Source organism: Anomaloglossus baeobatrachus, chromosome 2 (genome assembly GCF_048569485.1).
Source record: "Anomaloglossus baeobatrachus isolate aAnoBae1 chromosome 2, aAnoBae1.hap1, whole genome shotgun sequence".
Lineage (NCBI taxonomy): Eukaryota > Metazoa > Chordata > Amphibia > Anura > Aromobatidae > Anomaloglossus > Anomaloglossus baeobatrachus.
Window position 1 is genome coordinate 217,754,323 of NC_134354.1, and position 27,805 is coordinate 217,782,127.

At 50.3% G+C, this 27,805-nt stretch overlaps 1 protein-coding gene across 2 annotated transcripts in view; it reads right to left on the bottom strand.

The window, feature by feature from the left end:
* TRIM33 (tripartite motif containing 33) overlaps positions 1 to 27,805 on the bottom strand; it is a 253,401-nt gene that overhangs the window by 26,888 nt on the left and 198,708 nt on the right. For both annotated transcript variants that reach the window (XM_075335611.1, XM_075335610.1), the window contains exons 13-16: positions 26,856 to 26,919; positions 24,800 to 24,953; positions 8,433 to 8,788; positions 747 to 870 (exon numbers count right to left, since the gene is read on the bottom strand). In XM_075335611.1, coding sequence (XP_075191726.1) covers positions 747 to 870; positions 8,433 to 8,788; positions 24,800 to 24,953; positions 26,856 to 26,919 — 698 coding nt within the window. The remainder of the gene's footprint in view (positions 1 to 746; positions 871 to 8,432; positions 8,789 to 24,799; positions 24,954 to 26,855; positions 26,920 to 27,805) is intronic.

Below are 27,805 nucleotides of genomic sequence, written 5' to 3' on the forward strand. Positions count from 1 at the left end.
ATTGCCTAAGGGACTGACCACCACTGCAGTCTAGCAGCTAAACATACACAGTGCTTACAAGCTCTTTTCTATTTAGATGGTAAGCACTGCACTATATCTGTCTAGGAGTGCTGAAGGGCACAATTAGCTCCAGATCCGGGCCAGCTTCATTGTTACTGTATGGGTGTTGCACTGGCAAAACTGCCTCAAAGCAACATCAAAAGTGACCATTTTGGGCCATCAGTGTGGTCATGCCACTAGCCTGAACTTTCAATCAAGTAGGAATGCCCACCTCACCAAGACCAGAAAGTGGCTGCAAAACAGTGTGTTCTCGAAGATGCAGGCGGAGAACATCCCTTTGTGGAAAATTAGCATATGAAGGCGTATCGAATATTTCCTCTTTAAGCTTTGCTTAGAAAGGTGGCGTGGCACTCCGCAGATAGATGTTAAATGGAATTAGATCAAATACACTAGACGCATAAAAAATACTACGTCTGGGGCATACACGCCTGAAAACGGTCCACTGTCTGCACCATTATAGTCAATGGCCCAGTCATTGCACACGTCGAATCATATTTAGAGGGAGGTTCGATGTAAGCCCCGACGGGACCACTGAACTTGGGGAACGACGCAATGTGAAAGCACCCTAACTGATTGACACTGACATTCTTAGGACAGATGTGTAATTTGATGAAGAATATAAAAATCTTGCTCAAAACAGTTATATTTTGCCAGAAGCACAAATGGATGCCTCAAAACACACTTACCTTTTGGTCCACAGGATTCAAGCCTTGCACGGTCTTCCCTTTCTTACTGTGTTGAGAATTATCACAATCGTACTCTAGCTCTGGTTTATTCAGGTCTCTACAGAATGTGCACATCCATTCACCACTAATCAGAAAAGGAGAGAAAACAAAGTGTAATAAATTCTGAAGTCAGTTCTGCGGTTTTTTAAGCATATGAATAAGAGCGTCTAACACACCCAGGATACACATCACACACCGGTTGTAGCGTGAACATTCCGTTACAACTAGAGGTACAAACAGCATTTTCTCTATAGGCCGGGCTCATATGGGCCTGACTGACCGCAGGCCTCCCGACCCATCATAGTTTTCTATAAGGCTACATGTTCAGGTTGAGAAACGGGCACTATGCTCCATATAAAGATCGTCAAACATGCCCATCTGAACATGCAATGAAGAATAAATCTCACGTAAACTGCAAATTTCACAATGGTCATCATAAAGACAACAGGAATGACTACAACCACTCCAAAAGTAAGAATGGCAAATAGATGAGAGTCAAATGGACATGACACTTAAATGGAATCTGTCACCAGGTTTTTGCTCCTCCATCTGAGAGCAGCATAATGTAGAGATGGAGACCCTGATTCCAGAGATTTTCACTTACTGAGCCGTTTGCTGTCATTTTAATAAAGAAGGGAATTTTGTTTACTTACCGTAAATTCCTTTTCTTCTAGCTCCAATTGGGAGACCCAGACAATTGGGTGTATAGCTCATGCCTCCGGAGGCCACACAAAGTATTACAATAAAAGTGTAAAGCCCCTCCCCTTCTGCCTATACACCCCCCGTGCATCACGGGTTCCTCAGTTTTAGTGCAAAAGCAAGAAGGAGGAAAGCAAATAAATTGGTTTAAAGTAACTTCAATCCGAAGAACCTCAGAGAACTGAAACCATTCAACATGAACATGTGTACACGAAAAAACAACAGGGCGGGTGCTGGGTCTCCCAATTGGAGCTAGAAGAAAAGGAATTTACGGTAAGTAAACAAAATTCCCTTCTTCTTTGTCGCTCCATTGGGAGACCCAGACAATTGGGACGTCCAAAAGCAGTCCCTGGGTGGGTAAAATAATACCTCATAATAGAGCCGTAAAACGGCCCGTTCCTACAGGTGGGCAACCGCCGCCTGAAGGACTCGTCTACCTAGGCTGGCATCCGCCGAAGCATAGGCATGCACCTGATAGTGTTTGGTGAAAGTGTGCAGGCTCGACCAGGTAGCCGCCTGGCACACCTGCTGAGCCGTCGCCTGGTGCCGTAAAGCCCAGGACGCACCGACGGCTCTGGTAGAATGGGTCTTTAGCCCTGAGGGAACCGGAAGCCCAGAAGAACGGTAGGCTTCAAGAATTGGTTCCTTGATCCACCGAGCCAGGGTGGATTTGGAAGCCTGTAACCCCTTACGCTGACCAGCGACAAGGACAAAGAGTGCATCCGAGCGGCGCAGAGGCGCCGTACGGGAAATGTAGATTCTGAGTGCTCTCACCAGATCTAACAAATGCAAAACCCTTTCACATTGATGAACTGGATGAGGACAAAAAGAAGGCAAGGAGATATCCTGATTGAGATGAAAGGTGGATACCACCTTAGGAAGGAATTCCGGAACCGAGCGCAGCACCACCTTGTCCTGGTGAAACACCAGGAAAGGGGCTTTGCATGACAGCGCTGCTAGCTCAGACACTCTCCGAGGTGAGGTGACTGCTACTAGGAAGACCACTTTCTGCGAAAGGAGAGAAAGAGAAATATCTTTCAAAGGTTCAAAGGGTGCCTTCTGAAGGGCCAGCAGAACCCTGTTCAGATCCCAGGGTCCTAACGGCCGCCTGTAAGGAGGAACAATGTGACAAACCCCTTGCAGGAACGTGCGTACCTGAGAAAGCCTGGCAAGACGCTTCTGAAAGAACACAGAGAGCGCTGAGACTTGTCCCTTAAGGGCGCCGAGCGACAAACCTTTTTCCAATCCTGATTGAAGAAAGGAAAGAAACGTGGGCAATGCAAATGGCCAGGGAGAAAATCTCTGATCAGAGCACCAAGAAAGGAATATCTTCCACGTCCTGTGGTAGATCTTGGCAGACGTTGGTTTCCTGGCCTGTCTCATAGTGGCAATGACCTCTTGAGACAACCCTGAAGACGCTAGGATCCAGGACTCAATGGCCACACAGTCAGGTTGAGGGCCGCAGAATTCAGATGGAAAAAACGGCCCTTGAGACAGCAAGTCTGGACGGTCTGGCAGTGCCCACGTTTGGCCCACCGTGAGATGCCACAGATCCGGGTACCACGACCTCCTCGGCCAGTCTGGAGCGACGAGAATGGCGTGGCGGCAGTCTGACCTGAACTTGCGTATCACTCTGGGCAACAGTGCCAGAGGTGGGAACACATAAGGGAGTTGAAACTGCGACCAAACTTGAACTAAGGCGTCTGCCGCCAGAGCTCTGTGATCGTGAGATCATGCCATGAATGCCGTGACCTTGTTGTTGTGCCGGGACGCCATTAGGTCGACGTCCGGCATCCGCCAGCGGCAACAGATCTCCTGAAACACGTCCGGGTGAAGAGACCATTCCCCTGCGTCCATGCCCTGGCGACTGAGGAAGTCTGCTTCCCAGTTTTCTACGCCCGGGATGTGAACTGCGGATATGGTGGAGGCCGTGTCTTCCACCCACCTCAGAATCCGCCGGACTTCCTGGAAGGCTTGTCGACTGCGTGTTCCGCCTTGGTGGTTGATGTATGCCACCGCTGTGGAGTTGTCCGACTGAATTCGGATCTGCTTGCCTTCCAGCCACTGCCGGAAGGCCTGTAGGGCAAGATACACTGCCCTGATCTCCAGAACATTGATCTGAAGGGTGGACTCTTGCTGAGTCCACGTACCTTGAGCCCTGTGGTGGAGAAAAACTGCTCCCCACCCTGACAGACTCGCATCTGTCGTGACCACCGCCCAGGATGGGGGTAGAAAGGATTTCCCTTTCGACAATGAGTTGGGCAGCAGCCACCACCGAAGAGAATCCTTGGCCGCCTGAGAAAGGGAGACGTTCCTGTCGAGGAACGTCGACCTCCCGTCCCATTGGCGGAGAATGTCCCATTGTAGTGGACGCAGATGAAACTGCGCGAAAGGGACTGCCTCCATTGCTGCTACCATCTTCCCTAGGAAGTGCATGAGGCGCCTCAAGGGGTGCAACTGGCCTTGAAGGAGAGATTGCACCCCTATCTATAGTGAACGTTGTTTGTCCAGCGGAAGCTTCACTATCGCTGAGAGAGTATGAAACTCCATGCCAAGATATGTCAGCGATTGGGCCGGGGTCAGATTTGACTTTGAAAAGTTGATGATCCACCCGAAACTCTGGAGAGTCTCCAGCGCAACGTTCAGGCTGTGTTGGCATGCCTCTTGAGAGGGCGCCTTGACCAGCAGATCATCTAAGTAAGGGATCACAGAGTGTCCCTGAGAGTGCAGGACTGCTACTACTGCTGCCATGACCTTGGTGAAGACCCTTGGGGCTGTCGCCAGACCGAAAGGCAGAGCTACGAACTGAAGGTGTTCGTCTCCTATAACGAAGCGTAGAAAACGCTGATGCTCTGGAGCAATCGGCACGTGGAGATAAGCATCCTTGATGTCTATTGACGCTAGGAAATCTCCTTGAGACATTGCGGCGATGACGGAGCGGAGGGATTCCATCCGGAACCGCCTGGTTTTCACGTGCTTGTTGAGCAGTTTTAGGTCCAGAACGGGACGGAAAGACCCGTCCTTTTTTGGCACCACAAACAAATTGGAGTAAAAACCGTGACCTTGCTGCTGAAGAGGAACAGGGATCACCACTCCTTCTGCCTTTAGAGTGCACACCGCCTGCAGAAGAGCATCGGCTCGGTCGGGAGGCGGAGACGTTCTGAAGAATCGAGTCGGAGGACGAGAACTGAACTCTATCCTGTACCCGTGAGACAGAATGTCTCTCACCCAACGGTCTTGGACCTGTGGCAGCCAAATGTCGCCAAAGTGGGAGAGCCTGCCACCGACCGAGGATGCGGAGAGAGGGGGCCGAAAGTCATGAGGAAGCCGCCTTGGTAGCGGTTCCTCCGGCTGTCTTTTTTGGGCGTGACTGAGCCCGCCAAGAATCTGAGCTCCTCTGATCCTTTTGAGACCTTTTGGACGAGGAGAATTGGGAACTGCCCGAGCCTCGAAAGGACCGAAACCTCGACTGTCCCCTCCTCTGTTGTGGTTTGTTTGGTCTGGGCTGAGGTAAGGATGAATCCTTACCCTTGGATTGTTTAATGATTTCATCCAATCGCTCACCAAACAGTCGGTCACCAGAAAATGGCAAACTGGTTAAACACTTTTTGGAAGCAGAATCTGCCTTCCGTTCCCTTAACCACAAGGCTCTGCGTAAAACCACGGAGTTGGCAGACGCCACTGCCGAACGGCTCGTAGAGTCCAGGACAGCATTAATAGCGTAAGACGCAAATGCCGACATTTGAGAGGTTATGGATGCCACTTGCGGAACAGATGTACGTGTGACAGTGTCAATCTGCGCCAGACCAGCTGAAATAGCTTGGAGTGCCCACACGGCTGCGAATGCTGGAGCAAACGACGCGCCGATAGCTTCATAGATGGATTTCAACCAGAGCTCCATCTGGGAATCTTTAAGTGAAGCCCCATCTTCCACTGCAACTACGGATCTAGCCGCAAGCCTGGAGATTGGAGGATCCACCTTGGGACACTGGGTCCAGCCCTTGACCACGTCAGGAGGGAAGGGATAACGTGTATCCTTAAGGCGTTTGGAGAAACGCTTATCTGGATAAGCGTGGTGTTTCTGGACTGCCTCCCTGAAGTCAGAGTGGTCCAGAAAGTACTCAATTTACGCTTGGAATACCTGAAATGGAATTTCTCCTGCTGTGAAGCTGACTCCTCCACTGGAGGAGCTTAGGGAGAAATATCCAACATTCGATTGATGGACGCTATAAGATCATTCACTATGGCGTCACCCTCAGGTGTATCCAGATTGAGAGCGGTCTCAGGATCAGAATCCTGATCAGCTACCTCCGCTTCATCATACAGAGAGTCCTCCTGCTGGGACCCTGACCAGTGTGATGATGTCGAGGGCCGTTCCCAGCGAGCTCGCTTAGGCCGTCTGGGACTGTCGTCCGTGTCAGAGCCTTCACCCTGGGATGCATGGGACATCCCCGGAGCCCGGAGTTGATCCAACTGAGGGGGACCAGGGGGCAATGATTCAACAGTGCCCATGGTCTGAGGTACCGGTCTGGACTGCAAAGTTTCTAGAATTTTAGTCATAGTCACAGACAATCTATCAGCAAAAACTGCAAACTCCGTCCCCGTCACCTGGACAGTGTTCACAGGTGGTTCTGCACACAATGGGGATCAGTGGAACCTGCCGGTAGAACAGCCTCACAAGCAGTACAAGCAGCATAGAAAGCCTGTGCCTTGGCACCCTTGCTTTTTGCGGACGACATGCTGTCCTCTGAGCAATCTAGGAGGGTATATAGCCAAGAATAGCGACCGTACAGTGCAATGTATAGAATACAAGCATAAAAGTACAAATGAACACTTCGGCGCTAGTGGGGTCAGCACTTCAGGTGCTGCTTACCGCCCGCTGAAAAGCGGGTGTGTGGTCGCCAGAATCCCGTGTCTCCCCCAGAGCTTGTCTCCCCTCTCCAGCTCCGACTGCACACAGGAATGGCTGCCGGCGTCCTGTGAAGAGGGGCGTACCGTGGGCGTGCCTCAGACAAAGTGCGGGAAACTGGCGTCCCACTGTGTTCAGTGAGTGGGCTGGAGTATGCAAGCAGACTCCAGCCCTCGGCGCTGACGTCCGGCACAGCGTCCCGCCCCTCCCCTGACTGGCAGGCCTGGGGGCGGGAAAAGCCACGAGACTAGGCCGTAAAAGCCGGGGACTCGAGTAATAAGCGCGGCCGTCCAGAGGCACGGCCAGCGCGGAAGTCCCCGGCGCACTACAAATCCCAGCCGCGCCGCAGTGTAAAACTGACAGCAGCGGCCGGCGCGGCAGTCCCCAATACATTAACTAACTCAGCAAAGCTGTAGTGAGTAGTGGCACAAGCGCGCAGCGCTGTTGTCCCCAGCGCACTAACATACCCAGCAATGCTGCGGTGTGTCTGCGCGCGGTCTGTACGGGGACACAGAGTACCTTGACGTAGCAGGGCCATGTCCCTGACGATACTCCGCTCCATATCCAGCAGATACCCCAGTGGCAGTGGATGGAGCACGGTCTCCTGTGCCTGGAGACCGGTAGGATCCCACTTCACCCAGAGCCCTAAGGGGGATGGGGAAGGAAAGCAGCATGTGGGCTCCAGCCTCCGTACCCGCAATGGATACCTCAACCTTAACAAACACCGCCAAGAGTGGGGTGAGAAGGGAGCATGCTGGGGGCCCTATATGGGCCCACTTTTCTTCCATCCGACATAGTCAGCAGCTACTGCTGACTAAACAGTGGAGCTATGCGTGGATGTCTGACCTCCTTCGCACAAAGCTTGAAAACTGAGGAACCCGTGATGCACGGGGGGTGTATAGGCAGAAGGGGAGGGGCTTTACACTTTTAGTGTAATACTTTGTGTGGCCTCCGGAGGCATGAGCTATACACCCAATTGTCTGGGTCTCCCAATGGAGCGACAAAGAAATCAATGTTTTCTTTGCTGCAGAGCTAGCAGTTATACAGAGTTCATGAATATGCTGGACTACCTGCAGCACGCCAAGTAGTCCTCTAATGATAATATATTGCTGATTAATCAGCCCAGTAAGTGACACATCGCTGGAATCAGGATATCTGCACCTACGCTATGCTACTCTTAGATTAGGAGGCAAGAACCTGTAGACAGATTCCCTTTAAGAGTATGGCAGGCATTTTAATCTTGAGCAGAGATCTTAAACTCAGAGGCCCAAAATTAAAAAAACGTAAGCAAATTTGCAGACCAACCGTGATATTTATTAAAAGAATGTCTACAATTGAAGAAGTTTTCCCATATCATCAAATGTAACAATCTTCATATGGAAACAAAAGTTGAAGGGGTTGTCCCACGGACAAAGTAGATTGTAATTAACAGATCTTAAGAGTCAGCTCACACGACCGGAGCACTGGGTATTTCCTCGCGGTCAGGGGCATACATAGAAATCACGGGGCTTCATAGCAGTAGTTCTAATCGTTTCCCTCTCTCATTATTGCTTTTAAGAGTGTCAGCATCCGGAATAGAGAGTTAAAAAAAGCGATGCCGAGAGAAGGGGCCTTGAGGGTCAAATATAATTACCATGAGGGCCAGGGCTTGACATGTATGATCTAGAGTGGCCTGGATCCCCTAACAAAGTTCAATAGGGTAACAAGTTACAAGCTTTCTTTATTTTTTTTTTTATCAGTATTAGAGTAATCATCTTAAGTTGTCTATAATCTGACAACAGAGGATTGACTGGGGCCGCTCAATTCTACATGAGGAATTAGAGTCGTGCAGATGACAATGAGAATAAGACAAGTGCACGATACCCGCTGATTGTGCACGCGTCCTAGCAAGTATGTGCGGAAATGACATCAGTGGCTGATGTGGAGGTGAACAGTGCTGGACAACACCCTTAGCTTACAATACTGATCCTCTGAGCAGAAGCACCCTCAGAAGCCATTTTTAATGAAGAAATCAATAACTAAAAATTTTTTAAAATTACCTTGGAAAACTAAGGAGGGTTGGTACGTGACATGTTAGGTGAAAAACCTTTGGGCACTTTTCACAACATAAGAGGTCTCCTCCATTTTGGCATACAGCACACCAGTCTTCATTTGGATCTTCATCCTTATTCGTCCCATCTACTCCACCTCCCCCTCTTGGTGACCGATGAATAGAACTACGGACAGGGGATTTTCCATTTACAAGGGAGCCATGGGAAGACTGGCCACAACTTCTGTTTGTGCTGTTTGGCTCGGTTTTCACATGATTTTCCAGATTGGCCAAGGCCTCTAAATCACTTTCAAGGTGCAGTGTGGTGGTGAGTGGTGGGGTCAGGCTGCTTTCTGGACTGCTTAGCTAGAAAAGAAAAAAGTACAAGATATTAGTAATAAGTCTTAGCTTTACAGCTTCTGGACCATCCTGTATGATAGCACATCCTTCACTGAAAAGGACTATGCACCCTAATAGAGTAATTCGTTACATACAGTGCCTTGAAAGTTTGCATACCCCGTGAACTTTTCCACATTTTTTCTCCCGTTAAACCCACTAATGTATTTATTGGGATTTTATGTGATTTACCAAAATAGCAAGTATTTGTGAAGCATAAGGAAAAATAATACATGGCTTTCTAAATATTTAAAAAAATATATAAATGTGAAAATTGTGACACATACAGTGGTAGGGCACGATGTCCTCAGGCTTCTTTCTGCCGCCGCTGCTCGCTTTGCTAATACACTAGGAAGTGTAGCGAGCAGCCTCAGAGATGGGACAGAGAACAAAAGATGTGCTACTCGTAAGTTTACTACATTACCGAATTGGTGATTATCCCCACTGCAAGCAATGATAATGGTTTATCATCATTGGTGGCAGTGAGAACCTATTGTAAATTGCAGTAAATTCAGATCTGCATGTATTCGCTCTCCACCCATTCCTCTTCTCTGAAGTCACTGGCTACACTTCCAGGTGTATAAGCGTAGCGGGCAGCATCAGCAGTAAGTTACTTTCTCATGCACTGTACAAATTACAGATATAGAGCTAATAACATTTTTACAGAGGCTATGTCTCCTACAACACTGCATAGCCCATTTAAACAGAATACGTCAGCAGGTTTTTGCTATGCAAACTGAGGACAGCATGAGGTAGGGGTTAAAATAGAGATTCAGAGATATGTCAAGGGCTGGTTTACTTCTAATGAAAGTTTTATTCACTATTTATCACTGCCTGTCTGGAGTTCACAAGACTGCTAGTCTGACCATGACCCATCCTTTGATAAGCATTGCACTGTCAATAGACAATGTACATAGAGAGCTGTGGGTATGGTTAACCTTCTCAACTCTGACTCATCAACAACCACTGCACCCAGTAATACATCTTTGGAGTCAGTGTCTCTTTTCCTACATTATGATGCTCTCAAAGGAGGTAGAAAAGAAGGGAATTTTGTTACTTACCGTAAATTCCTTTTCTTCTAGCTCCTATTGGGAGACCCAGACGATTGGGTGTATAGCACTGCCTCCGGAGGCCACACAAAGCAATTACACTAAAAAGTGTAAGGCCCCTCCCCTTCTGGCTATACACCCCCAGTGGGATCACTGGCTCACCAGTTTTAGTGCAAAAGCAAGAAGGAGGAAAGCCAATAACTGGTTTAAACAAATTCACTCCGAAGTAACCTCGGAGAACTGAAAACCGTTCAACATGAACAACATGTGTACCCGAAAAACAACCAAAAATCCCGAAGGACAACAGGGCGGGTGCTGGGTCTCCCAATAGGAGCTAGAAGAAAAGGAATTTACGGTAAGTAACAAAATTCCCTTCTTCTTCGGCGCTCCATTGGGAGACACAGACGATTGGGACGTCCAAAAGCTGTCCCTGGGTGGGTAAAGAATACCTCATGTTAGAGCTGCAAGACAGCCCTCCCCTATATGGAGGCAACTGCCGCCTGCAGGACTCTTCTACCTAGGCTGGCGTCCGCCGAAGCGTAGGTATGCACCTGATAATGTTTGGTGAAAGTGTGCAGACTCGACCAGGTAGCTGCCTGGCACACCTGTTGAGCCGTAGCCTGGTGTCGCAATGCCCAGGACGCACCCACGGCTCTGGTAGAATGGGCCTTCAGCCCTGATGGAACCGGAAGCCCAGCAGAACGGTAGGCTTCAAGAATTGGTTCTTTGATCCATCGAGCCAGGGTGGCTTTGGAAGCCTGCGACCCTTTGCGCTTGCCAGCGACAAGGACAAAGAGTGCATCCGAGCGGCGCAGGGGCGCCGTGCGGGAAATGTAGATTCTGAGTGCTCTCACCAGATCTAACAAATGTAAATCCTTCTCATACCGATGAACTGCATGAGGACAAAACGAAGGCAAAGAGATATCCTGATTAAGATGAAAAGAGGATACCACCTTCGGGAGAAACTCCTGAATGGGGCGCAGCACTACCTTGTCCTGGTGGAAGACCAGGAAGGGAGCCTTGCATGATAGCGCTGCCAGCTCAGACACTCTCCGAAGAGATGTGATCGCTACCAGAAAAACCACTTTCTGTGATAGTCTAGAAAGTGAAACCTCCCTCAGAGGCTCGAAGGGCGGCTTCTGGAGGGCAACTAGTACCCTGTTCAGATCCCATGGATCTAACGGCCGCTTGTACGGGGGTACGATATGGCAAACCCCCTGTAGGAACGTGCGCACCTTAGGAAGGCGTGCCAAACGCCTCTGAAAAAAGACGGATAGCGCCGAGACCTGACCTTTAAGGGAGCCGAGCGACAAACCTTTTTCTAACCCAGATTGCAGGAAAGAAAGAAAGGTAGACAATGAAAATGGCCAGGGAGACACTCCCTGAGCAGAGCACCAGGATAAGAATATCCTCCACGTTCTGTGGTAGATCTTAGCGGACGTGGGCTTCCTAGCCTGTCTCATGGTGGCAACGACCCCTTGGGATAATCCTGAAGACGCTAGGATCCAGGACTCAATGGCCACACAGTCAGGTTCAGGGCCGCAGAATTCCGATGGAAAAACGGCCCTTGGGACAGTAAGTCTGGTCGGTCTGGTAGTGCCCACGGTTGGCCGACCGTGAGCTGCCACAGATCCGGATACCACGCCCTCCTCGGCCAGTCTGGAGCGACGAGTATGACGCGGCTGCAATCGGATCTGATCTTGCGTAGCACTCTGGGCAAGAGTGCCAGAGGTGGAAACACATAAGGGAGCCGGAACTGCGACCAATCTTGCACTAGGGCGTCTGCCGCCAGCGCTCTTTGATCGCGAGACCGTGCCATGAAGGTTGGGACCTTGTTGTTGTGCCGGGACGCCATGAGGTCGACGTCCGGCCTTCCCCATCGGCGACAGATTTCCTGAAACGCGTCTGGGTGAAGGGACCATTCCCCTGCGTCCATGCCCTGGCGACTGAGGAAGTCTGCTTCCCAGTTTTCTACGCCGGGGATGTGAACTGCGGATATGGTGGAGGCCGTGGCTTCCACCCACATCAGAATCCGCCGGACTTCCTGGAAGGCTTGCCGACTGCGTGTCCCCCCTTGGTGGTTGATGTATGCCACCGCTGTGGAGTTGTCCGACTGAATTCGGATCTGCCTTCCTTCCAGCCACTGCTGGAAGGCTAGTAGGGCAAGATACACTGCTCTGATTTCCAGAACATTGATCTGAAGGGTGGACTCCTGCTGAGTCCACGTACCCTGAGCCCTGTGGTGGAGAAAAACTGCTCCCCACCCTGACAGACTCGCGTCTGTCGTGACCACCGCCCAAGACGGTGGTAGGAAGGATCTTCCCTGTGATAATGAGGTGGGAAGAAGCCACCACTGCAGAGAGTCCTTGGCCGTCTGGGAAAGGGAGACTTTCCTGTCCAGGGATTTTGACTTCCCGTCCCATTGGCGGAGAATGTCCAATTGAAGTGGGCGCAGATGAAACTGCGCAAACGGAACCGCCTCCATTGCCGCCACCATCTTCCCGAGGAAGTGCATGAGGCGTCTTAAGGAGTGCGACTGATCTTGAAGGAGAGCCTGCACCCCAGTCTGTAGAGACCGCTGCTTGTCCAGCGGAAGCTTCACTATCGCTGAGAGAGTATGAAACTCCATGCCAAGATACGTTAGTGACTGGGTCGGTGACAGATTTGACTTTGAGAAGTTGATGATCCACCCGAACGTCTGGAGAGTCTCCAGTGCAACAGTCAAGCTGAGTTGGCATGCCTCTTGAGAGGGTGCCTTGACCAGTAGATCGTCCAAGTAAGGGATCACAGAGTGTCCCTGAGAGTGCAAGACTGCTACCACTGCCGCCATGATCTTGGTGAACACCCGTGGGGCTGTCGCGAGACCAAATGGCAGAGCTACGAACTGAAGATTGGTCGTCTCCTATCACGAAGCGTAGAAAGCGTTGGTGCTCTGTAGCAATCGGCACGTGGAGATAAGCATCCTTGATGTCTATTGATGCTAGGAAATCTCCTTGAGACATTGAGGCAATGACTGAGCGGAGGGATTCCATCCGGAACCGCCTGGCGTTCACATGCTTGTTGAGCAGTTTTAGGTCCAGAACAGGACGGAATGAGCCGTCCTTTTTTGGCACCACAAAGAGATTGGAGTAAAAACCTTGACCTTGTTCCTGAAGAGGAACAGGGACCACCACTCCATCTGCTCTTAGAGAACTCACCGCCTGCAGAAGGGCATCTGCTCGGTCGGGATGTGGGGAAGTTCTGAAGAACCGAGGCGGAGGCCGAGAACTGAACTCTATCCTGTACCCGTGAGACAAAATGTCTGTTACCCACCGGTCTTTGACCTGTGGCAGCCAAATGTCGCAAAAGCGGGAGAGCCTGCCACCGACCGAGGATGCGGAGGGAGGCGGCCGAAAGTCATGAGGCAGCCGCCTTGGAAGCGGTACCTCCGGTTGCTTTCTTGGGGCGTGAGTGAGCCCGCCAGGAATCAGAGCTCCTTTGCTCTTTCTGAGTCCCTTTGGACGAGGAGAATTGGGGCTTGCCCGAGCCTCGAAAGGACCGAAACTTTGACTGCCACTTCCTCTGTGGAGGTTTGCTTGATCTGGGCTGGGGTAAGGAGGAGTCCTTACCTTTGGACTGTTTAATGATTTCCGCCAATTGCTCACCAAACAGTCTGTCTCCAGATAATGGCAAGCTGGTTAAACATTTTTTAGAAGCAGAATCTGCTTTCCATTCCTTTAACCACAAGGCCCTGCGCAAAACTACAGAGTTGGCGGATGCCATTGAGGTACGGCTCGTAGAGTCCAGTACCGCATTGATAGCGTAGGTCGCAAACGCAGACATTTGCGTAGTTAGGGACGCCACTTGCGGCACTGCTGGACGTATGAGAGAGTCCACCTGTGCCAGACCAGCTGAAATAGCTTGGAGCGCCCACACGGCCGCGAATGCTGGAGCAAACGACGCGCCGATAGCTTCATAGACAGATTTCAACCAAAGGTCCATCTGTCTGTCATTGGCATCTTTAAGTGAAGCCCCATCCTCCACTGCAACTATGGATCTAGCTGCAAGCCTGGATATTGGAGGGTCCACTTTTGGACACTGGGTCCAGCGTTTGACCACGTCAGGGGGAAAAGGATAACGTGTATCCTTAAGGCGTTTAGAAAAACGCTTGTCCGGATAAGTATTGTGTTTCTGGATGGATTCTCTGAAGTCAGAGTGGTCCAGAAAAGTACTCAATTTACGCTTGGGATACAAGAAATGGAATTTCTCCTGCTGTGCAGCTGCCTCCTCTGCAGAAGGGGCTGGGGGAGAAATATCCAACAGCCTATTGATGGCCGCTATAAGGTCATTTACCATGGCGTCACCATCTGGCGTATCCAAATTGAGTGCGGCGTCAGGACAAGACTCCTGATCACCCACCTCTGAACCATCATATAGGGACCCTTCTCGCTGAGACCCTGATCCGCGTGATGACGTGGAGGGTCTCTCCCAGCGAGCTCGCTTAGGCGGACTGGGACTGTCATCGGAGTCAGAGCCCTCAGCCTGTGATGCCTGGGACCCCCTTGAAGTACGGATTAGTTCCAACTGAGGGGGACCGGGGAACATAGACACAGCAGTGTCTATGGTCTGAGCAACTGGACTGGACTGCAAGGTCTCCAGGATTTTTGTCATAGTCACAGACATTTTATCAGCAAAGACTGCAAATTCTGTCCCCGTCACCGGGGCAGGGTTCACAGGCGTCTCTGCCTGGGCTACCACCACAATAGGCTCTGGCTGACGAAGTGCCACTGGGACTGAACATTGCACACAATGAGAGTCGTTGGAGCCTGCTGGTAGATTAGCCCCACATGCTGTACAAGCCGTGTATACAGCCCGTGCCTTGGCACCCTTGCGTTTTGCGGATGACATGCTGTTGTCTCCTCAAAGCAATATAGGGTGTACAGCCAAGAAGCGACCTTACAGTGCAGTATATAAATATATCTGGTACAGCGAAAAATATAACACTGTGGCACTAGTGGGGCCGCACGTATGTGCTGCTTACCGCCCGCTTAGCGCGGGTGTGTGGTCGCCAGAAACCCCTAGCCTGGGTCCCCCAGAGCCTGCGTCCGTTCTCCAGCCAGACTGCATGTGTATAATGGCTGCCGGCGTTCTGGGGAGCTGCAAGCCTGGGGGCGGGCCTAGGGCGTGCACAGAGAAAAAGCGCGAAGCCTGTGTCCTACTGTGCTCAGTGAGAGGGCTGGAGCATGTAAATCGTGCTCCAGCCCTCGGCGCTGCCGATTGAACAACGTCTCTCCCCTACCCTGATTGACAGGGTGGGGGGCGTTAACGAAGCGGAGCTAGGCCGCAGAAGACCGGGGACTAAAGTTAGAAGCGCCGCCGCCGTAAAAGCGCGGTCGGCGCGTCCCCGGCGCACTACAAGTCGCAGCTGCGCCGCCGCTCCAGGGGCGGTCGGCGCGGCGATCCACACACATAAAGTCCCCCAGTAATCTGCGGGGACTATAAGCCCAGCGCACAGCGCTACAGTCCCCGGCGCACTAGCACACCCAGCAAGCCTGGGGTGTGCGTGGCCTGCCATACGGGGACACAGAGTACCTGAAAGTTGCAGGGCCTTGTCCCTGAACGGCACTCCCGCTCCACATCCAGCAGGTTCTATGGGTCTGTGGATGGAGCCCGGCCTCAGGGCTTGGTGGCCGGTAAGATCCCACTTCCTCAGAGCCCCTCAGGGGGATGGGGAAGGAAAACAGCATGTGGGCTCCAGCCTCCGTACCCGCAATGGGTACCTCAACCTTACAAACCACAAGTGGGGTAAGAAGGGAGCATGCTGGGGGCCCCATATGGGCCCTCTTTTCTTCCATCCGATATAGTCAGCAGCTACTGCTGACTAAACAGTGGAGCTATGCGTGGATGTCTGACCTCCTTCGCACAAAGCAGAAAACTGGTGAGCCAGTGATCCCACTGGGGGTGTATAGCCAGAAGGGGAGGGGCCTTACACTTTTTAGTGTAATTGCTTTGTGTGGCCTCCGGAGGCAGTGCTATACACCCAATCGTCTGGGTCTCCCAATGGAGCGCCGAAGAAAAACCTGGTTATAGATTCCTTTTAAAATGCATTTTAGGGGATGACACTATTAAAAAAAAAAAATAAAAAAAAATAAAAAAAACACACTGGGGCGATTAAAAGCTTTTTTTTTTACTAGCTTTCTGCCCCCCAAAAAAGCTTTAAAAAGTAACAAATATTGCATTGAAGGTAAGGTCTCGTGTTTTTTTGTATTAATAATAGTGATTATGAAATCAAGTATTTTTAATACATAATTAAATTCCCTATTTAGTTTTTATTTAATTCTAGTTTTACTGAAGCACTTGGGGGCTGCCATTGGATTTGGAGTAATGACAGTTACCTCCTTCATGGCAGCCCCCTGTGCATAGAAGGCCGTTGTCAGACTGCGACCCTAAACTTAACACAGAAACAGCATCTGGACGTGTCCAGATCACAGCAGAGGGAGGAGACTGCCGCCATCTTTGTGGTGCTCACAGCGTATGCTGTGTGCTCCACTTTCCCAGTCACCTGCAGAGATGGATGGGGTGAGTATTGGTGCTGGGCAGTGGTGACTGCACCGTAACTGATCCTGGCATGCTTCTCCCCACTCGGCCGCTCAACCCCCTTCCCCGCGTGTGCTCACCTCGGGCCTCCGCTGCTATATATGGTGATCTTTGACAGGACAAGCAGGTCTGAGGTGAGTACATGCAGTTGGGAGCGGTAAGTGCGGCGTGACATCTACTGCCTGAGCGGCACTGCACTACATATCACCCCTCCTCGCCGTATATCACCTCGGACCTCCGATCCCAGCCGGTAGCACAGTATATGGGGGCGCAAGATACAGTCAGCGGGGCAATGCTAAACCGTCAGCGGAGCAATGCTAAACCGTCAGCGGGGCAATGCTAAACCGTCAGCGGGGCAATGCTAAACCGTCAGCGGGGCAATGCTAAACCGTCAGCGGGGCAATGCTAAACCGTCAGCGGGGCAATGCTAAACCGTCAGCGGGGCAATGCTAAACCGTCAGCGGGGCAATGCTAAACCGTCAGCGGGGCAATGCTAAACCGTCAGCGGGGCAATGCTAAACCGTCAGCGGGGCAATGCTAAACCGTCAGCGGGGCAATGCTAAACCGTCAGCGGGGCAATGCTAAACCGTCAGCGGGGCAATGCTAAACCGTCAGCGGGGCAATGCTAAACCGTCAGCGGGGCAATGCTAAACCGTCAGCGGGGCAATGCTAAACCGTCAGCGGGGCAATGCTAAACCGTCAGCGGGGCAGGAACTGTGGAGCACTATGCAGCTAGCCTTAGTGACACTTCAGACCTATTAGGATCACTTTGCGGAAGCTGACAAAATGGCTCCGGACTGTGATCCTAAACTTCATCTTCCCTTATCCTTTTGGAAACACCCAGAACAGGAGGGGGAGGTGTCATCACACACAGAAGGGCAGATTCCACCCACTTTTACTGCAGTTGTAATGTAAGCTAGTTCTACAAGTAGCTCTATAGCAGGATTTCAGCAGCTGCTCCCCCTAGTGTAAAAAGAGTGGAAAATATCAAACTTGTAATTTTTTTTTTATCGTTTTCTCTATTAAAAACAAATATTATTTAAAGATATTATTACAGCATTCTAACATGCTGTATATAAGCAAATAGGAATATATAAGAACCCAGGCCGCTGTGTATAACGTAAAGAAGGGAATTTTGTTACTTACCGTAAATTCCTTTTCTTCTAGCTCCTATTGGGAGACCCAGACGATTGGGTGTATAGCTACTGCCTCCGGAGGCCACACAAAGCATTACACTAAAAAGTGTAAGGCCCCTCCCCTTCTGGCTATACACCCCCAGTGGGATCACTGGCTCACCAGTTTTAGTGCAAAAGCAAGAAGGAGGAAAGCCAATAACTGGTTAAACAAATTCACTCCGAGTAACATCGGAGAACTGAAAAACCGTTCAACATGAACAACATGTGTACCCGAAAAAACCCAAAAATCCCGAAGGACAACAGGGCGGGTGCTGGGTCTCCCAATAGGAGCTAGAAGAAAAGGAATTTACGGTAAGTAACAAAATTCCCTTCTTCTTCGTCGCTCCATTGGGAGACCCAGACGATTGGGACGTCCAAAAGCTGTCCCTGGGTGGGTAAATTAATACCTCAAGTTAGAGCTGCAAAACAGCTCTCCCCTACGAGGAGGCAACCGCCGCCTGCAGGACTCTTCTACCTAGGCTGGCGTCTGCCGAAGCATAGGTATGCACCTGATAATGTTTGGTGAAAGTGTGCAGACTCGACCAGGTAGCTGCCTGGCACACCTGTTGAGCCGTAGCCTGGTGTCGTAATGCCCAGGACGCACCCACGGCTCTGGTAGAATGGGCCTTCAGCCCTGATGGAACCGGAAGCCCAGCAGAACGGTAGGCTTCAAGAATTGGTTCTTTGATCCATCGAGCCAGGGTGGCCTTGGAAGCCTGCGACCCTTTGCGCTTACCAGCGACAAGGACAAAGAGTGCATCGGAACGGCGCAGGGGCGCCGTGCGGGAAATGTAGATTCTGAGTGCTCTCACCAGATCTAACAAATGTAAATTCATCTCATACCGATGAACTGCATGAGGACAAAAAGAAGGCAAAGAGATATCCTGATTAAGATGAAAAGAGGATACAACCTTCGGGAGAAACTCCTGAATGGGGCGCAGCACTACCTTGTCCTGGTGGAAGACCAGGAAAGGAGCCTTGGATGACAGCGCTGCTAGCTCAGACACTCTCCGAAGAGATGTGATCGCTACCAGTAAAGCCACTTTCTGTGATAGTCTAGAAAGTGAAACCTCCCTCAGAGGCTCGAAGGGCGGCTTCTGGAGGGCAACTAGTACCCTGTTCAGATCCCATGGATCTAACGGCCGCTTGTACGGGGGTACAATATGACAAACCCCCTGCAGGAACGTGCGCACCTTAGGAAGCCGTGCTAGACGCTTTTGAAAAAAGCCGGATAGCGCCGAGACTTGCCCTTTAAGGGAGCCGAGCGACAAACCTTTTTCTAACCCAGATTGCAGGAAAGAAAGAAAGGTAGGCAATGCCAAAGGCCAGGGAGACACTCCCTGAGCAGAGCACCAGAATAAGAATATGTTCCACGTTCTGTGGTAGATCTTAGCGGACGTGGGCTTCCTAGCCTGTCTCATGGTGGCAACGACCCCTTGGGATAATCCTGAAGACCCTAGGATCCAGGACTCAATGGCCACAGGTTCAGGGCCGCAGAATTCCGATGGAAAAACGGCCCTTGGGACAGTAAGTCTGGTCGGTCTGGTAGTGCCGACGGTTGGCCGACCGTGAGATGCCACAGATCCGGATACCACGCCCTCCTTGGCCAGTCTGGGGCGACGAGTATGACGCGGCTGTAGTCGGATCTGATCTTGCGTAGCACTCTGGGCAAGAGTGCGAGAGGTGGAAACACATAAGGGAGCCGGAACTGCGACCAATCTTGCACTAAGGCGTCTGCCGCCAGAGTTCTGTGATCGCGAGACCGTGCTATGAAGGTTGGGACCTTTTTGATGTGCCTGGACGCCATTAGGTCGACGTCCGGCCTTCCCCAGCGGCTACAGATTTCCTGAAACACGTCCGGGTGAAGGGACCATTCCCCTGCGTCCATGCCCTGGCGGCTGAGGAAGTCTGCTTCCCAGTTTTCTACGCCGGGGATGTGAACTGCGGATACGGTGGAGGCCGTGGCTTCCACCCACGTCAGAAACCGCCGGACTTCCTGGAAGGCTTGCCGACTGCGTGTCCCTCCTTGGTGATTGATGTATGTCACCGCTGTGGAGTTGTCCGACTGAATTCGGATCTGCTTTCCTTCCAGCCACTGCTGGAAGGCTAGTAGGGCAAGATACACTGCTCTGATTTCCAGAACATGGATCTGAAGGGTGGACTCCTGCTGAGTCCACGTACCCTGAGCCCTGTGGTGGAGAAAAAACTGCTCCCCACCCTGACAGACTCGCGTCTGTCGTGACTACCGCCCAAGACGGTGGTAGGAAGGATCTTCCCTGTGATAATGAGGTGGGAAGAAGCCACCATTGCCGAGAGTCCTTCCGAAAAGGATACTTTCCTGTTCAGGGATGTTGACTTCCCGTCCCATTGGCGGAGAATGTCCCAATAAGAGGACGCAGATGAAACTGCGCAAACGGAACCGCCTCCATTGCCGCCACCATCTTCCCGAGGAAGTGCATGAGGCGTCTTAAGGAGTGCGACTGACCTTGACGGAGAGTCTGCACCCCAGTCTGTAGTGACCGCTGCTTGTTCAGCGGAAGCTTCACTAGCGCTGACAGGGTATAAAAACTCCATGCCAAGATACGTTAGTGATTGGGTCGGTGACAGGTTTGACTTTGAAAAGTCGATGATCCACCCGAACGTCTGGAGAGTCTCCAGCGCAACATTCTGGCTGAGTTGGCATGCCTCTTGAGAGGGTGCCTTGACAAGTAGATCGTCCAAGTAAGGGATCACAGAGTGTCCCTGTGAGTGCAAGACTGCTACCACTGCCGCCATGACCTTGGTGAACACCCGTGGGGTTGTCGCCAGACCGAATGGCAGAGCTACGAACTGAAGATGGTCGTCTCCCATCACGAAACGTAGAAAACATTGGTGCTCTGTAGCAATCGGCACGTGGAGATAAGCATCTTTGATGTCTATTGATGCTAGGAAATATCCTTGAGACATTGAGGCAATGACGGAGCGGAGGGTTTCATCCGGAACCGCCTGGCCTCCACGTGCTTGTTGAGCAGTTTTAGGTCCAGAACGGAACGGAAAGAGCCATCCTTTTTCGGCACCACAACCAGATTGGAGGAAAACCGTGTCTTGTTCCTGAAGAGGAACAGGGAGTACCACTCCTCATGCCTGCAGAAGAGCATCGGCTCGGTGGTGAGGTGGGGACGTTCTGAAGAATCGAGTCGGAGGACGAGAACAGAACTCTGTCCTGTGCACGTGGGCACAATGTCCCTCACCCACCGGTCTGTGACCTGTGGCAGCTAAATGTCGCCAAAGGCGAGCAAGTCTGCCATCAACCGCGGATGCGGAGAGATGAGAGAGCTGAGAGTCATGAGGAGACCGCCTTGGTAGCGGTTCCTCCGGCTGCCTTCCTTGGGCGTGATTGAGCCCCCGGAAACTGAGCCCCTCTGAGGCTTTTCAGCTCTTCTGGGCGAGGACAATTGGGACCTGCCCGAGCTTGGGAAGGACCGAAACCTCGACTGTCCTTCCAGGACAGCATTAATAGGGTAAGTCGCAATGCAGACATTGCGAGGTTACGGACGCCCCTGCGGCACAAATGTACATATGCTCAAGACCAGCTGTGCAAGAACAGCTGAAAAACTTAGGGTGCCCATACGGCTGTAAATGCCGGAGCAACCGACACGCCGATAGCCTCATAGACAGATTTCAACCAGAGTCCATCTGTCTGGCATCTTTAAGTGAAGTCCCATCTCCACTGCAACTATAGCTCTAGCCGCAAGCCTGGAGATTGGAGAATCCACCTTTGGACCCTGGGTCCCGCGCTTGACCACGTCAGGGGGAAAAGGATAACGTGTATCGTTAATACGTTTGGAGAAAACGCTTATCTGGTAAGCGTGGTGTTCCTGGACTGCTTCTCTGAAGTCAGCGTGGCCAGAAAAATACTCAATATACGTTTGAGCTACTGAAATGGGACTTCTCCTGCTGTGAAGCTGACTCCTCCGCTGGGGGAGCTGAGGGAGAAAGATCCAACATTCCATTGATGGACGCTATAGGATCATTCCTTATGGCGTCACCATCCGGTGTATCCGGATTGAGAGCGTTGTCAGGATCAAAGTCCTGATGAGCTACGTCTGCCTCATCATACAGAGAGCCTCCTGGGACCCCCCCCCCGGAGCGCCGATTTTATTCCCAATGAGGGTGGCCAGGGAGCAATGATCCAGATTGCCCATGGCCTGTCCGGACTGCAAGTCTCTATCCCATTGCAACTCCATCCCTGTCCTTGGACAGGGTTGACAGGTGGTTCCTTTGGCCACGTCTAGTAGAGACCCCGGCTGACCAAGTGCTCCAGGGGAGCATTGCACACAATGGGGTTCAGTGCCGTGGAACAGTATCACATGCAGTAACAACAGCATCGAAAGCCTGTGTTGCTTATATGCTGCTGCCGACTAGCCATCTAGGACATAGAGCCAATAATGGCGACCGTACAATGCAATGTATAGCATACAAGCATAAAGTACAATGAACACTGCAGCACATGCAATACAAGCAGCATAGAAAGCCTGTGCCTTGGCACCCCTGCTTGTCTGCCGCTGTAGACTAGCCATCTAGGGGAATATACAGTGCAATGTATAGCATACAAGCATAATTACAAATGAACGCTGCAACCCCTGCAATACAAGCAGCATAGAAAAAAACCTGTGCCTCAGCACCCCTGCTTTTCTGCTGCTGTAGTCTAGTCATTCTAGGCGAAAATAGCCCAGACTAGTGACCGTACAGTGCAGTGTATAGCATACAAGCATAATACACATGAACACTTCAGTACGTGCAATACAAGCAGCATAGAAAGCCCGTGCCGTAGCACCCCTGCTTTCTTGCTGCTGATGTGTCGCCATCTAAGAGGGCATATAGCCAAAGATAGCGACCTATGCAGTGTAAGCATAAAAATACAAATGGACAACTGCGGTATTTAGTGGAGTCAGCACTTCAGGTGCCGCTTACCGCCCGCCTATAAGCGGGTGTGTGGTCGCCCTAGTCCTGTGCCTGGTTGCCCAGAGTCCGATCTCTCAGCTCGGACTGCAGGAATGGCTGCCGGCGTCTTCTCCAGCTCGTGTGAGTAGGGGCGGGCCGTGGGCGTGCCCCCAAGTCAGAGCGGGAAACCGGCGTCCCACAGTGTCCAGTGAGAGGGCTGGAGCATGTAAATAAGGCTCCAGCCCTCGGCGCTGCTGATTGTACAGCGTCTCTCCCCTACCCTGATTGACAGGGTGGGGGCGGGAACGAAGCGGAGCTAGGCCGCAAAAGCCGGGGACTGGATTTATAAGCGCCGCCGCCGTAAAAGCGCGGTCGGCGCTAAGTCCCCGGCGCACTACAAGTCCCAGCCGCGCCGCCGCTCCCGAGCGTCCGGCGCGGTAGTTCCCCATACATAAAGTCACTCAGCTAGGCTGCAGTGACTGTAACCCTTTACTGTCCCCGGCGCACTAGCACACCCAGCAAGTCTGGAGTGTGCTGTGCCTGTGTGTACGGGGACACAGAGTACCTGAATGGTGCAGGGCCTTGTCCCTGAACGGCACTCCCGCTCCACATCCAGCAGGTTCAATGGGTCTGTGGATGGAGCCCGGCCTCAGGGCTTTGGGGCCGGTAAGATCCCACTTCCTCAGAGCCCCTCAGGGGGATGTGGAAGGAAAACAGCATGTGGGCTCCAGCCTCCGTACCAGCAATAGGTACCTCAACCTTACAAACCACCAGCGGGGTGAGAAGGGAGCATGCTGGGGGCCCTATATGGGCCCACTTTTCTTCCATCCGACATAGTCAGCAGCTACTGCTGACTAAACAGTGGAGCTATGCGTGGATGTCTGACCTCCTTCGCACAAAGCAGAAAACTGGTGAGCCAGTGATCCCACTGGGGGTGTATAGCCAGAAGGGGAGGGGCCTTACACTTTTTAGTGTAATGCTTTGTGTGGCCTCCGGAGGCAGTAGCTATACACCCAATCGTCTGGGTCTCCCAATGGAGCGACGAAGAAAATCACATTATAATACTCACCTAAATGATCGGTGCAGTGCAGACTGGTCATATGGTTGTCTCCGGTCTGACTCCTCCTCTTTTGGCCATCTTTGTCGTCTTTCTGAAGCCTGGGTGCATGACAAGTCTTACATCATGCACATTGGAGGTCCTGCGCAGGCACATTTTGATCTGCCCTGAGCAGGGCAGATCAAAGTATTGTAGTGCGCCTGGGCAGGACCTAAATGCCGGCCTGTGTGCATGACTATGCGTCATGCACCCAGGCTTCAGAAGAAGGAGGACAAAGATGGCTGATAGGAGGAGCAGGACCAGGAGAACGGAGACACCCATCCGACCAGTCTGCACCGCACAGACTGTTTAGGTGAGTATTAAAGTGATTTTTACATTCTACACAGCGGCCTGGGTTGTTATATACAGCATGTTAAAATGCTGTATATAAGAGCCCACTGGTGGTGGCTGCAGCTTAGAGTCACCAAATAAGGTGATAGGTTCCCTTTAAATTAAATTTTTAAAGTCCTGGCACTCTGCGCATTCGATAGTTATTGCAGCTATAATAAATAGTCTTTTCTTAGCTTAATCAAGTTGTTCTAGCCATATTGGTGGCAAAAATAACTTAAAAAAAATGAACCATCTGTGTATATTATTATGGGGGTCATAAATGGGTTCTTCGATCCGACATGATACTGATTCTTAGGCATCATCCATTTAGTCCATGAGACTAACATTGAGAAGCCATAAGGCTGCATACCCACAATCAGGGTTCACAGTGTTTTAGACGCAGCGTGTTTTCACTGAGTCCAAAACGCTGTGATGTAGAACACAAGCACAGTGGATGGTATTTCTAGAAATCCCATGCCCACTGTATTTGGTTTTCCCGCAACGTAAACTGTGGTTTCCTAAGACACAGCATGTCAATTTATTGCTGCGGAGCCGTTGAGTGCTCTCTGTAAGGAGAACAGGGCGAAAGACCGCAGCGCTTGTGGTCAGGGTCCGGGCCACTGCGATCTTCTGCGGAAAGAATTCACCGCCCCACAAAACAGGACATGCTACATCCAGGACACGGCATGTCCAAATCATGGGCACGTACCCCAAGTCAGCCACGTAGAAGCCTATCTTGTACTGCATATATACATACACACAGACACAGGCAAGTTGTGTGTAACTTGTGAGTTTGCAAAGTTTAACAAATGTTCAATTTTTTGTTTTTTACCATGCAAGCACTTCGTCGCCCATCTTCCGATTTCTCTTGTTTAACAGGTCCTGAGAAACTACACACGTCCTCTTCTGTGCCAGGTTCCTGCTTAACCTTCACCACATCAGATTTATATGGGTTTCTATCAACAACTCGACCACTAGAGCCACAACTGTGCAATGAAAAAGAAAGTCATTTTAACAAAGGCATTCGGTGTAGAGCAGCACACAGGTAACATTTGTCAGCAATCACCAAAAATACTGTAGATGCTCCTTCTGTCCCTACATACACTACGGTTCCAAAGTTTGGGGTCACCCAGATAATGTAGTTTTTTCAATAAAAAAATCTTTTATTTATCAAATGAGTTGCATGATGAATAGAAAATATAGTCCAGACATTAACTAGAAATGATGATTTTTATTTGAAATAATAAATTTTCTCCTTCACACTTTGCTTTCGTCACAGAATGCTCCTTTGCAGCAATTCCAGCTTTGCAGACCTTTGGCATTCTAGCTGTTAATTTGCTGAGGTAATCTTGAGATATTGCACCCCATGCTTCCAGAAGCCCCTCCCACAAGGTGGATTGGCTTGATGGGCATTGTTTGTGTACCATACGATAAAGCTGCTCCCACAACAGCTCAGTAGGGTTGAGATCTGGTGACTGGGCTGGCCACTCCATTACAGATAGATTACCAGCTGCCTGCATCTTCCCTAAATAGTTCATGCATAATTTGGAGGTGTGCTTTGGGTCATTGTCCTCTTGTAGGATGAAATTGGCTCCAATCAAGCGCTGTCCACAGGGTATGGCGTTGCAAAATGGAGTGATAGCCTTCCTCATTCAAAATCCCTTTCACCTTGTACAAATCTTTCACTTTTCCAACACCAAAGCAACACCAGACCATCACATTACCTCCACCATGCTTGACAGATGGCGTCAGGCACTCTTCCACCATCTTTTCAGTTGTTCTGCGTCTCACAAATGTTCTTCTGTGTGATAAAAATGCCTCAAACGTCGATTCACCTGTCCATAATACTTTTTCCCAATCTTCCTCTGTCCAATGTCTGTTCTTTTGACAATACTAATCTTTTCCTTTTATTAGCCAGTCTCAGATATGGCTTTTTCTTGGTCACTCTGCCCTGAAGGCCAGCATCTCAAGAGTTACCTCTACACTGTAGACGTTCACACTGGCGTTTTGAGGGTACTATTTAATGAAGCTGCCAGTTGAGGACCTGTGAGGAGTCGATTTCTCAAACTAGAGACTCTAATGTACTTGTCTTGTTGCTCAGTTGTGCAGCGGGGCCTCCTACTCCTCTTTCTACTCTGGTTAGAGACCGTTTGTGCTCTCCTCTGAAGGGAGCAGTAGACTCCGTTGTAGGAAATCTTCAGTTTCTTGGCAATGTCTCGCATGGAATATCCTTCATTTCTAAGAATAAGAACAGACTGTCGAATTTCACATGAAAGGTCTCTTTCTGGCCATTTTGAGAGTTTAATGGAACCAACAAATGTAATGCTCCAGATTCTCAACTAGCTCAAAAGGAAGGTCCGTTTTATAGCTTCTCTAATCAGCAAAACTGTTTTCAGCTGTGCTAAAATACTTGCACAAGGCCTTTCAAGGGATTTCTAAACATCCAATAGCCTTCTAACACAGTTGGCAAACACAATATACCATTAGAACATTGGAGTGGTGGTTGTTGGAAATTGGCCTCTATATACCTATGTAGATATTGCATTAAAGAAAACAGACGTTTGCAGCTAGAATAGTCATTTACCACATTAACAATGAATAGAGTATTTCTGTTTAATTTAAAGTTAGCTTCATTGAAGAAAAAATAAATTTGATTTTCTTTATCTAAGTGACCCTAAACCTTTGAACGGTAGTGTATATCAAATGTTAAAAGCCAAGAACCCCAACTACTGTAAAATGTACAAAAGATGATAAGAAAAAGGCAGAAGAGAAGAAATAGTCGTTATCTACCTTTACGTTGCGTTGAGAAATTCCATAGCGCTAATACAACTGATAGGACAGAGAGGTCAAGCGGTGGTGTCAAATATTGTGACTGGCTTATGGCTTACCTTCCCCTGCTGCCAGTGCTCGACGTACTTGGAGGCCTTACTGGTGTGTGAGTGTTGGACAAGCCTGAAAAAAAAAACAGGAATATTTTTATTTTTTTTTTAAATGTATTAAACATCCAGACATATAGAATAGTAAATATTTCATTTTTAAAACACAATGTAAGTCCATGGCAACTGAATTTATCTTCTTTCATGGGGTAGAACGCCATTGTTGATGGTACAATGGCATAAATCTTCATTCCTCGGAAAAATTCCCTTGAGATGTCTTTGGTTGGGCTCACATTTGTGTTTTACCAAAACAAATAATGCAGCATGACATAAAATAAATAAAAGGCATCATTGGGATCCATCTGGTGCCAAAGGTGTCCATACTGTGAAGGAGTCGCATTTTCCTTCTCCTAATTTGGCAGAGAAAAATGGAAGAATAATGCAAATGGAAAACCTTAAAAGGGTTGTCCACTACTAGGACTCTTTATTTCACAGGTTTCCCCCCAGGTAAAATAAAAACTATACTCGCCACCTGTAATGGTGGCCTTCTAGCGTTGTCCGGATTTCCGGTGCCGGGGCTCACGTGGGATTGTGACGTCACGCGAGCCCCGTGCCCAATCAGCGCCAGCTTCTGTCTCTCCGCCTTCGGAGGAAACAAGCAATCAGCAGGATGTGAGTGCAGCTGCAGTGCTCACATCCTGTTTAACTTATTTGGTCCTTGGTCCGAAGGTGGGTAGAGAAGCTGGCGCTGATTGGACACTGGAGTCGCGAGACATCACAACCCCACGTGGGCCCCTGCACCGAGAGTCTGTACACTGCTGAAAGGGCGGAGAGTATAGCCTCTTTTATGTGGGCAAAACATGTGGAATAAGAAGGGGTAGTCCTCTTTAAGAGGAAAGCAATGTGATGTCACGAAGACTTTAACTATTCCCAGTAAAACTACAACACAAAGATCTCTCAAT